The sequence below is a fragment of the Mchenga conophoros genome, linkage group LG7, assembly GCF_057382185.1.
Source record: "Mchenga conophoros isolate Kocher_MC1m ecotype Shallow Benthic linkage group LG7, M_conophoros_male_GT1.1, whole genome shotgun sequence".
Lineage (NCBI taxonomy): Eukaryota > Metazoa > Chordata > Actinopteri > Cichliformes > Cichlidae > Mchenga > Mchenga conophoros.
The window spans coordinates 43,886,337-43,898,887 of record NC_140532.1 but is presented as its reverse complement, the minus strand read 5'-3'; the positions used below and the strand labels follow the sequence as shown (position 1 = coordinate 43,898,887).

General features: G+C 41.9%; 1 protein-coding gene across 4 annotated transcripts; it reads left to right on the top strand.

Annotated features, from left to right (window-relative positions):
* Window positions 1-1,449: 1,449 nt before the first annotated feature.
* Window positions 1,450-8,778, top strand: slc35e4 (solute carrier family 35 member E4). 4 transcript variants are annotated; one of them, XM_085279463.1, is made up of 3 exons: window positions 1,450-1,587; window positions 2,494-3,110; window positions 5,884-8,778. In XM_085279463.1, the coding sequence occupies exons 2-3, from the start codon at window positions 2,513-2,515 to the stop codon at window positions 6,420-6,422; spliced, it is 1,137 nt and encodes a 378-aa protein (XP_085135589.1). In that variant the 5' UTR covers window positions 1,450-1,587; window positions 2,494-2,512; the 3' UTR covers window positions 6,423-8,778. The 4 variants fall into 4 exon arrangements, with proteins under 4 accessions (XP_085135589.1, XP_085135590.1, XP_085135591.1 ...); XM_085279464.1 differs by lacking the exon at window positions 1,450-1,587 and adding an exon at window positions 2,325-2,388; XM_085279465.1 differs by lacking the exon at window positions 1,450-1,587 and adding an exon at window positions 2,334-2,384.
* Window positions 8,779-12,551: the final 3,773 nt, after the last annotated feature.

Sequence of the window (12,551 nt, the reverse complement as noted above, 5' to 3'; positions counted from 1 at the left end):
TGTTGTACCAATGCTATGGTGACGATGAGTCATGGAAAAGACATTTGCATATTTTACAAGTGCACATGCAAACTAACCCTTAACTCATTCAGCAGCACCTGAAGTAATGCACAGGTGTAAAAACATGCTTCCAAGTACATCCTGAAGACTTACCCAAGATCCAAGATTTTTAGAATAAAACTGAACCCATAAGCCCCAGTGAAAGATGCTCTCTTACAAATTTGGCAGATAACATAAATTTGTATTTTGATTTCAGTTATTTTTCTCATTTCATCAGCAATCCTTTACAAACCAGATGATGGGCAGCCTGTGATTGACAGATGCAACAGTGTTCAACATTTTTCCATGCTCACTGTATCTACTATCATGCAATTGCATGTGCATTAAAGTTTAAAGCCCCTGGCAGCAGTTCAATGCATGTATGGTCAAGATGACACGGTGAAGAATCAGAATGGGGAAGAAAGACATTTTAAGTGACTCTGAATGTGGCTGGTTGTTGGTCTGAGCTGATCTGAGTGTTTGAGAAACTGCTGATCTACTGGGACTTTCCCACACAGCCATCTCTGGGGTTTACAGAAAATGGTCTGATAAATATAAAGTTAGCAGCAGTTCTCTGGGTGAAAATGCCTTTTAAATTCCAGAGGTCAGAGGGGAATGGCTAGGCTGTTTCAAAGGGAAAGGAAGGCTGCAGTAAGTCAAATGACCACTTGCTGCACCCAAGGGCATTTCTGAATGTACAACATGTTAGAGCAGATGGGCTACAGAAGCAAAAAGAGCACACAAGGTGGCACTCCTGTTAGCCAGGAAAATAAAGCTACAGTTTATACAGGATCACCAAACTTTACAGTAGAGCTCTGAAAAAATTTCGTTAGGTATTGATTTCTGCTGCAACATTGAGATGGTGGCATCAGATTTTTGAGGCGTAAGGTCAGAATTTGTAGTTATTTATTAATTAACTTATCCTGTCCGGCACCTTCAGCAAGCACAATCATTGTCTGAATGCACTGCTGTGCCAAACACATTTGCTTTTCAAACAGGAACTCTATTCAATTTTATCCTTTGTACTTTATATATATGCATATATAGCGAGAGTAATAACTCAAAAAGAACTGATACCCATCTATCAAGGTATCAGAGAGTGAGAGAGGTGTGAGAATCATTCCTACTGTTCTCTATAAAACTGTACAACAACTCTTCTTTCTGTGACTGGTGAGCACTCCTGTCAGGCATAAGATTACACAATTATTTTTGTTATACACCTTCAGCCGGTTTTTAAGATTGGTATAGTTAAAGTACATATTACTTATTATTGCACTACTGTCGTGCACAGGTTTTTTTTTTAATCCTAGGCTGTACTATTTTTATTCAATTACTCAGTTCTTAACCAATCTGACCCATTTAGGATTAAGCTGGCTGGGCTAGACGGAGCTCGTGAACTAAAAATGAGCGTGACACTCCCGGTCTATGACATACTACACAAACACAGTTAAAAACAGTAGCATTGCCCTTTAAGTGAACCGTCCAATGACACAAACCTGACAGTTTGGTGACCGAGTGACGGAGATTTGGGGATGCTGTCAGAACAAGGTAAAAGCGGCGAAGCTCCTATTCTAATCAAGTATCTCTGAGGTGTATCTAATTGGTTTCTAACTCGTCGCAAAGCCTGTAGGATAAACGGGTGTTTCCTTTTTTCCTTAATATTCTTGTAGCTAACAACCTGCTGTTAGCTAACACTGAGTCACTAGCTAGCGTTAGCATGAGCATAATGGCATTTAGCCGTCTGGTGTCAAGTGCCAGTCCACAGTAGAGGTCAGATAACTTCAGACACATTACTGTTAAACTGTGTGAGGCTGTCGACCCCTCTGTTTTGGCTAAAACTGTTAAATTTAAAGCGCTCAGGGCCATGAATGAAATGTTGTCAGAGTGCGCTGCACTTAGCGTTATATGTCGCTTCTGATGTCAGGTTCTCGCTCTGCTTCTCCAGAGCTGGGAAAAAGATGCTATTTGTAGCCTGCATAAACGGGAAAAACATAATTCCCCTGATTTCATGTGTAGATTAATACTTATTGGCTTTAAATGACAGGCACACGGCATGCCTCATCGTGTTTACAGCTCACTGGCTCGTCACTTGCGGTCCTTTTGCTACACGTCGGGATAATAATAACCAATCCAGTCATTCCCCGTCGTGTGTTGGAAGGCGCGGACGGTTTTCCAGCCCGCCCCGAGCTCCTCTCCTCCGGCTGTCTTACTGTTGGATAATGTCATATTGCCAACGCAGGGGTGTGTTACACAATCAGGCCGTCATGTAAAACAGAAACACGTGTCTATAGGCGGTGCTGAAAAACGCACTTCTGTTTTTTACTGGGAAACATTGACACCGCAGAGTGGGTAAAAAGAGCTGCCTCTCGGTTATTTTCGCAGCTTTCAGCCGGTTTTATCATCCATTTGTGATTGAGATGAGAGGTGCGAGCTGAACATGTGTTTTCCTTGCAGAGAGGACAATGATAAGAACATGATCAGCGCCGATGGCTTCTCAAAATGCGAGGCGACCCTGCAAGAGACAGGGAGGAGGAGGAGGCGGCCACCCGCAGAGATGCTCCATCTGCTGTCAGCTGTCATTGTTTGGCTGGTGACCGGCACCACCATCTCCAGTCTCAACAAATGGATATTTGCCGTTTACAACTTCAGGTACCCTCTGCTGCTGTCAGCTCTGCACATGCTGACAGCCATAGTGGTGGATTACGGCCTGATCAAGCTGCAGGTGATCCGCCACAGAGGGGTCGGAGAGCAGGACCTGACCCCCAGCGCAAAATGTAAGGTGTTCCTGTTGAGCCTGACGTTTTGTGCCAGCATCGCCTTTGGAAACATGGGTCTGAACTATGTCCAGCTGTCATTTGCACAAATGATATACACTACCACCCCGCTTTTTACCCTGGCCATCTCCACACTGATCCTAGGCAAGCAGCATCACATCATCAAATACACAGCCATGATGCCCATCTGCCTGGGAGCCTCTTTCAGCATTATGGGAGAGGTCCAGTTCGATCAGACTGGCTGCTTCTTTGTGTTCGCAGCAACCATGCTGAGAGGAGTCAAGTCCATCCAGCAGAGTGAGTACCACTTTCTCTGCATCACTGTCCCGTTTTGCCATGCTGGGAAGCTGACATGTTGTTTTGTCCCGTTGCTAAAGAAAACAATAACCCAATTGACATCAGGGAGCATTTTAGACACTGCAGCCGTCTGCGGTCCTGGAACTTCTTAGAAATTTGGTGATTCACTTCTCCGTTCATAAACGCACCCTAGCATTAAGGCGGAATGGCACATTGGCTGGTTTTTCAGTTGCTAGGGGAACGTGATAAATAAACACATATGTTTTTGTGGTATGCCCCAGTGGCTGGCTGATCTGTTGTATGTTTATTTTGGTTTCTAATATAAACTTTAATTTCATTATGAAGATGATTTTATCTTCTTTACATTTGCTGCTCAGGTTTCGATTTACTGAATAAGCTTTTTGTACACTCAACATTTCAGAAAATCCACCACAAACTGAGAAGTTTTTGAATTGCAAATCAGTCAGGTTCTTCTCTGCAGTCCTGTGTGTCCCTCACTCTCTAACTTTCCTATCTAGCTATAAAGACCTAAAATGCCCCCAAAATAATAATAAAGGCCAGATTGTTGCTTGACTTTGTTAAATCTTAAATGATTCTTAAGAGACCTTTAAAGTTCGTGATTGGATTATCTAAATGAGGTAAAAATGAATGGCTTTCAGTTGAAAAAAAACATGCGAGAGATTCCTTTCTTAGATTGATGTCATGTGGACTAACTTTTGCCCTCGCTGCATTTGTCCGGTGTACTCATTCACCTAATGTTCTGAGCTCTCACTGGAGCTTTCATTACATAAATTGCTTTAAAGCTGCAAACCGATTGCGCCACAGATCGGTAGCTTAGCTTCCGCAACGTCATCAGTCTTCATAAGAATGTGGTTGTCAGAGAGGGACAAAAAGAGTCTCTAAACACACGTATAAAGAGAGGCCCTGTCTTTAGTCTGTTGCAGAAGCAGACATGCAGGTTGCTCAGAGGAATGTAATGCTGCACACTGTTCCTGGTGGAGCAGAGGTACAGGCACGCTCATAACCTCAGGGGTCATCACTTTAAATCCCTTCTTAACAAATTGCAGATGTTTTTTGCTTGTTGCTTTGTTTAAATGTTGGAAGGAAAATGTAGGTCCTGCTTTTGCTTTTGGGATGTAATATGTAAACGATGTCCTGAACATTTTATTTTTAATCATGGCTAAAATTTTATGCCCTCAGATGTTGTCTCATGTTTCAAGAAGCTATTTTAAGCCTCTTACGCGTGTTGTTGCAGCAGTTTATTTTTGTACTCTGACACACTTTGTTAGGGCATTTTTTTTAAAAAACATTCAGCATTTATAGTTTTGTTGTTTAACAGTAATGTGTTTGATTTTCCATGACATCATGGCATATTACACAAATTTCCCAAAAAGGAGATTTGCATAATGACCTCTGACGTGCTTTTCGCTCTCCTTTTGATGGACACACACGCACATAAAATCACACGGACCTGCTGTTATGAAAGTACTCCCTGTGTTTTTGCTAGGAAATATGTCTGAATCGATTGGTAGCAAAAGTATCTTTTGTAATGGGGAATGTTACAGTAATACAGATTTTTTTTTTTTTTTTTTTTTTTTTTTTGCCTGTTGCAGCTGCTCTCACACATCATGGTAACTACATAGACTGTATATAAAGGCTGGACATAACTACCGCACTGGACTCATTTTAAAGGCTCTAGGTTAGCATTTGGCCCCTGTCACGTGAGCCAGACCTGACCAAATATGGACGAGAGAGTGGAGCATTAACCTGTCAGTTAGTGCTAGCAGGCTCTGTTAGCATGCTATGTCCATACAGCATTCTGCTGCAACACACTGATAGAGATATTTGCTAATTAGACTAATAAAGCACTAATTAATTACCACAGCTGATGCACAAGCTTCTGGGATGCTCTGCACCTCATAGCAAACCAAAACATTAGTAGACTTTTAAACATGTTCCAAAAAGTAGGAACAGCACAAGCATGGTGTAAAAGCTCCGGCTCAGTGAGGCACAGCAGATAATCATCACCTGTCTGCGATTTTATGAAAATAAAAACTATGAAATGTATCTGGTTATATCAGGCTGTAAACATGTGGTTTAGTGTTGTAATTTTCAGCAACTTTTGGCATGAGAGTCTATTGGAATGTACTGCTTTAAGTGGTCGTTAAAGGAACTTCACTTCAGTGTTGACTTCCTTTTCCAGCTTGCCTAAAACACACATTATTACATTTTGACAGACTGAAGGGTAATAGCCATTTGAAGTGTGTGTGCGTGTGCATGTGCGTGTCATTGCTGTTACAACAGATGTAGCTGTCACAGAGAGATTACAGATGTAAATATAAAGTAAACCAGATAAACTAATTCTCCCTAAATGAGTACAGATCAGGACATTGATGTGACTAGATAAGCTTGAAGTGTTTCCTCTTTCTATTGCAAAGCCTCTGCGTACTTTCATTTGTATACATGTCTTTTCTGTATACGAAACTCTTTATGTGCTGGGGTGGGGGTTTGTCGTCCCCAGTCTCATCAGACCGTTGATGCACCTGCAGCTCCACGTTGGTGTTATTGTGCAGCATCTCCAGCACTTACAGCATGTGTGGGACTATTAAATTGAAAGAACTGCTGTCATGTTTTTTAGCTTGTGACACCGCTAGCTGTGCCTCAGTATCTTTACTTTGACACAGCTGGGCAGTGCTTAGTTTTCTGTTTTCTGTATGGGAATAAGTAGTGTGTTCTGTTTGTAACTGCTGTGTACATTTGTCTGTTTTTATAGGTATTTTACTTCAGGAGGAAAAGATCAACTCCGTGTTCCTGCTGTACCTGATGTCCATTCCCAGTTTTTGCATCTTGGCCATAGCTGCTCTCGCCTTGGAAAACTGGGCTATGCTTGAGTCGCCGCTTCATTACGACCGCCACCTGTGGGTCTTCATCTTGCTCAGCTGCCTGGGCTCGGTCATGTACAACTTGGCCAGCTGCTGCGTCATCACGCTCACCTCGGCGGTCACTCTGCACATCCTCGGCAACCTTAGCGTGGTGGGAAACCTGCTGTTGTCTCAACTGCTCTTCGGCAGCGAACTGTCGGCCCTGAGCTGTGCCGGCGCAGTGCTCACGTTGTCTGGCATGCTCATCTATCAGAACTCAGAATTTATCGTTAGCTACCTGGATGCACGCAGGGCCAAAGCAAAAGGCTCCGTACGAGTGGATTTTCACAGTGCACGTGGAGAAGACTCGGTTAAAGCTAGTGCGTCTGATAAAACATATCATCCCCATCATCAGGGCACAGACAGAAAACAGGAAGACAAAATGGACTGAAAAGAAAAGAGGAGTCGTACCCTAGTGTGTGACTTTGTACAGCTATAGTGTCGCCAACAGTGACAGATGTTTTTTAAAATTTTTTTTGACTTCCTCACTGTGCCACTTTATTTATCTCCAATTCACACAGAACTGGAGTCTGCAGAGAGGAAAAGTTGCCTTTTTGCATTAGTAGTACTATTATTATTATTATTTATTTATATTTCTTTGGTTTACAATGAAGGTAACTTTTTTGCCCTTATCCGTGTCACATATAGCCTATAGCGGTATATGCATGCATGAGCACACTGAACTCATTGATACCTCATCAGGTATTCACACTGTCACTCTTACTACTCCACTGTGAAAATGTTCTCATATCCAGAGGGCTTTAATCAACGTTTTGGGTGTCTGTTGTGGATATTATCCGCTACAGTAAAGCCTCATAGATTGGGGGGGGGGGCCTCAGATCTGAGCGGGCACAATTTGTAATAAAAAGCTATATTTATGGTACTGTTACCTGACACTCTCCCGGCCCTATTGTGGTAAGGGACTGGGTGTTTTTGGCAGCTTTTTTATGTAGACATGTAATGTGGGTAGCTTGTTAAATAAAGGCAAAGGCACTGCTGTTGTGAGTGTTGGTAAGTTACGAGTATGGATAGAGCTGACACTTCTGTGCAATGCCACATAACATTTCCTCTCCTGAAGCACATTTTTAATAAGAGGCTGTGTTTCGTCCTACTATAGGAATGTCAGTGTGGCTTTCCACTTCAGGCCTAAATTTTGTTCTCGCTCCAACCTGGAAAGACGGTCTCTGTAGAGCTAGTCCAATTATTTCCAACTTTTACAACGGCGCACTGATAATTAGGTTCACAAGGTCTCTAAGGAGTGTCACTCAACCTTAGCTGGCTTTTCCCTCTGGAAGACCTGAGGAGGAGAAAAAAAAAAAAGACTTGAGATGTACTTTAAGGTCGCTTCTTAAATCCTAACCTTTGTTAAGCCAGCACGTCTTAGAGAAACTGACTTCTTTTAAAAAGTGTTCCGTTTTCACTCTCAGTATTTAAAAAGCATCTTATTATGACATATTTTAGCCCCCCTCTGATATTTATATGAAAGAAAATATTTATTTTTTAGGGCCTTAGCAATAATCAGAGGGGGTTTAATGCTGTGGAATTTGGTCCTCAAGTGTCTTGCAGCTGTGTACATGTAAAGTCTGAGTGTGTTAAAGCAGACGCTTGCATGCTTTTGCTCCAGAAAGCATCCAAAATGTCCTCGGATGCTTTTTGCACACCTTCCTACATGCACGGTATGCCAAATGTTTACTTTAAAGCTTTTTTTGTCTGGTTTTTTTCTTTTTTTTTTTGTCTTGTGAAACCTGTTCTGTCAGTGACCAGATACGACCAATGCTCACGTACAGTGTGAGCTCTCAAAAGATGAAAACAACAAAGCCCTGCGTGGAAAAAGGCTCAGTATGACACACCAGTTTTTTCAGCATGTTTCACCGTAAGAATAACAGCAAACAACGCCGCATGTTGATTCAGCTGAATAACATTTCAAGGATGTCATTCATGAAAATTACTCAAAACGTGTAAGATGCTTTTATAATTCCATGATTAGTTGAAAATGGTTGCATTTAATTTCTTTTGCAGTGTGTATGGTTTTACTGGTTTTATATTTCTTAATAACACCACTCACATTTAAAAGTGATGTTCAACAGATCATTTCACTGGTTTTAGGCTACTGTACTGAATACCTCAACTCTTAAACAGGACTTATGCCCCCTTGCGTTCATAGGACTGAGATCAAGCAGCTTTTCAATAGTCATAAAGAAACCACAGCGAGGGAGATCGCTCACAGATAAAATAGTTCATATATACATTTTGACAATTTAATAATCGGTAAGCTGTAGTTGGTTTGCAGGTTTATGATCTAATTTCACAGTCTCAGCTCTGTTTGGCAGGTTTGGCTACTTGTTCTTGTCATGTTTGAGAAGATTATGAGTCTGGAGAAGATAAAAAAAAAACAAAGCAATTGTTGCATTGACACGGTACGAAGACGCCGCTTAAAAAAAAGCCTACAGTTCCTGTGTGCATACTGTGTTTGATTGTTTGCAAAGTTAGTTGGATGTAAATAGTTATTTTATTTTGTTATGTATTTTATAGTCATATGACTGGTTGAAACTATACTGGTTCAGGAATGAAATGTCTGCCTCATGCCTTAATTGGACATACTGTAGATGAGAATGCAGTTTTGATGAATGCTGTAGGTGTTTTTCTTGTTTACGGGCAAAGATACGGCTCATCCATGTACACGTGACCTGCAAATGTATGAAAAGAAAAAAATGGACTGGTATAATAAAATAACAAAACCAAACACCTCATTTCTGAATTGCCTTGTTCTTGAAACTGCATTCATATCTGAAATGAATTCAACACCACCTTCCTGTTATGGGGTTAGAGAGACCAACCACATCCTTTGTAATTGATGTAATTATATGCTTAGGTTGGGTCACTGAGTTTAACCCTCCTGCCATCCTTTAAAAAACTCACACCCATTACCCTAGGGACCATTCTCAGCCACGCCCAAAAACGCCATAAAAAGACCATATATCCATATTTTATTCCACTTTAAATTAGCCAACCTTGTAAAACTACTTCTCCCTGAAATATTCATGTAAAGTTTTAATTATATTGTCGTTGTTTTAACCCTTCAAATCCCAGTGTTATTACATGAGCGCCCTGTGTTATAAGCCCCAAAAAACAAAAAACGAAACTAAATATTTCCACAAAAAACCAGTTGAAGTAATATGTGATTGTCATTATAAGTAGGCCTTTAGATGGACCAAAGATTGGCACCAACATACATTTTGACCTGCCATTATTTTTTTGCATTTTTTTTGCAATTTAAAAATTAAAACTTCAAGGCCCTGAGTCTTCATTGACATCCAAGAAAAGAAGAAAAAATAAAATCATATAATGATAATTTGGGGATGAAAAATAGCGTTTATAATGGAAGTCAATGGGCAGAAAATGGTCCCCAGGGTGATGGGTGTGGGGATTTCTGCTGCTCAGCCATTTTAGGCTGATTTAAGGAATTCACACTGGAATATTAACATTGACAGGTAAAAACTGTCCTGTGGCAAGTTTGGTTATATTCCACTGAACACAGTGGAAATGGCAGCCATTTAACACATAGCAGTGGCACAAAAAGGTCCCAAGAAGGCAGGAAGGTTAAACTGAATTCTTAACACACATCTTAGAAGACATTAGCATTTTTAACTATTGTAAATACATTTATTGGATACTTTATTAGCCACACCTTGCTAGTACTGTGTTAGACTCCCTTTTCCTTTCAGAACTGCATTAATTCTTCATGATATAGATTCAACAAGGTGCTGTAAACATTCCTCTGAGATTTTAGTTCCTATCGATATGACAGTCAACAGAGTTACTGCAGGTTTGTCATCTAAACATCCATGATGTGAATGAGGGGATGGCCGTGATCAGCCATACACAGGTAGGCTGTGTTGTTGGTGCGAAGTGGCTCAAAATGTGCCAAGAAAATGTTATACCGGTAGCAGCAGCAGCCTGAACCATTAAAACAAGTCAGGATAGATCTATGCTTTCATGTTGTTTACACAAAACCACGACTCATCAGACCAGGCAACGCTTTCCATATTTGCTGTTGTCCATGTTTGACGAGGCCGTGGCATCAGTATCCTGTTCTTAGCTCACAGTAGTAGCAGCCTGTTTGGTCTTCTGCTGTTGTAGCCCATCTGATAAAAGATCTGATATGTCATGTGTAGTCACAGGTGCCTTGCTGCATACCTTGGCTGTAACAAGTGGTTATTTTTGTTACAGTTGCCTTCTTATCAGCTCAAACAGTCTGCCCATTCTCCCTCCTCCTCTGGCACCCACAAGGCATTTTTGCCCAAGAACAGCCACTCGCTGGATATTTTCTACTTTTTTTGGACTGTTCTCTGTAAACCCTAGAGATGGATTTATGGGAAAATCCCAGCAGATCAGCAGTTTCTGAAATACTCAGACTAGTCTGTCTGCCACCAACAATGTTCTTATATCAACTTTTATCGCCTTTCTTCCTGATTCTGAAGCTCGGTTTGAACTTCAGCAGGTCGTCTTCATCATGTCTAAAGACACTGGACTGCTATCACGTGATTGGCTGATTAGATATTTGCATTGATAAGCAGCTAAAGAGGTGCACCTAACAAAGTGGGGGGTGAGTATCATTAAGGTCCTCAGAAACTTTCACATATGTGCAGTTCATAGAATAGAGTCTGTGAAGGTTCTCAGTCATCCAGGTCATCGTAGTCTAAGGAGCTTGGAAAGAAAAGCGTCTGGACTTCTTTGAGTTGCTTGAAGACGTTTCACCTCTCATCCGAGAAGCTTCTTCAGTTCTAAGGGTCAATGGTGGAGAGTCCCAGATTTAAGCCCAGTGGGAGTAACCCCCCAAAGAGGGACAAAGGACCCCCTGATGATCCTCTACCTAATCACATGAGCCAAGGTGTGTAAGCGGGTGTGGGTCCCAGTCAGCCAGGGTTTCGGGTGAGCTCATTGTGAAACCTGGTCCCACCCTATCATGTGATTTCCTGAGGTCAGATGGCCCAGGATGTGAGTGGGCGTTAAGGCGTCTGGGAAGGGATCGCAAAACTGGGTTATAGATGGCAGACAGTTGGTGTCGTAAACCACCGCCTCTGTTCAAAGATGGTCGCTCACAGTGGACGTAAATGGCTTCTTTCACTCCTCTTTCAAACCATCTGTCCTCTCTGTCCAAAATGTGAACGTTGGCATCCTCGAAAGAGTGACCTTGTGTGTGTGGGCTTCCGGTAAACTTCGATGTTGAGGTTGCCATTCTCTTCAATGTGCACAGCGCAGTCCAGGAAAGGCAAACAATTGTCCTTTGTGTCTTCCCTGGTGAACTTGATGTTTTTATCCACAGCGTTAATGTGAGCAGTGAAGGATTCCACTTCTTGTGTCTTGATTTTGACCCAGGTGTCGTCCACATATCTGTACCAGTGGCTGGGTACTCTCCCTTTAAAAGAGCCAAGAGCCTTTCTTTCCACTTCCTCCATGTAAAGGTTGGCTACAATAGGTGACAGCCATGTTTTTGTCTGTAGAAACCCTCGTTGTATTTGAAATATGTAGTGGTGAGGCAGAGGTCTAACAGTGTGCAAATCTGATCGGGTGTGAAGTTGGTCCTGTCTTCCAAGGAGCTGGAGAAAGAGAAGACAAATGGTAAACGGTAAACTTCAACCTCAGTTTACCGGAAGCCCACACACACGGACCAGTACCTCCTTGGCTCATGGCTCATGTGATTAGGTAGAGGATCATCAGGGGGTCCTTTGTCCCTCTTTGGGGGGAAACTCCCACTGGGTTTAAATCTGGGACTCTCCACCATTTGACCCTTAGAACTGAAGAAGCTTCTCGGATGAGAGGTGAAACGTCTTCAAGCAACTCAAAGAAGTCCAGACGCTTTTCTTTCCAAGCTCTTTAGATAGAATAGAGTTGGAACTAATTTTCATTTCTGATTCAAGATCCACTGATTATAAGATTTGAAAACTTTGAATCAGTTTGTATAACTTTAGCAATTCCCAGCTTTTCCTGCAGCTTGAAAAATCTCTGCTGGGGAAATAAGGCCTGAGCCACCTCATGTTGGTGCTTTCTCACTTCGAGGACATTTTGAAGCAGTTATGCATGCTCACCACTGGATGGAGCACTTTGTGTGCTTTGTGATTTAATGGCACCATATCTTAGGCTCTAAAACTTTTCAAACACTTAACAGAGTCACAGCTGAAGTTGAGCATATTTTTTTAAGCTGTTTTCTCCCAGACGCTTGTTTGTATCCGTCTCTGTGTGTCTGCACTCCGTCCTCCTTTAAAGACATTCTGACTTCTGTAAACAAAGTCCAGTGGTCATACTTTTGCCTCAATAAGGCAATGCTCCTCACTTTTTTTTTGCCACTGTTAACTCCTTATTTTCCACCCCGATGATTCGTCTGGAGCACTCCAGTAGAGCCACGGTCAAAGTTTATATGAGGTTATGCGCCATAAATTTTCACATGGCATCATCCAGAATCCACTAACAAGAGGAGGAGGGACTCTTCTGAAGGTGACAGAGATGGATGAACCAGGAC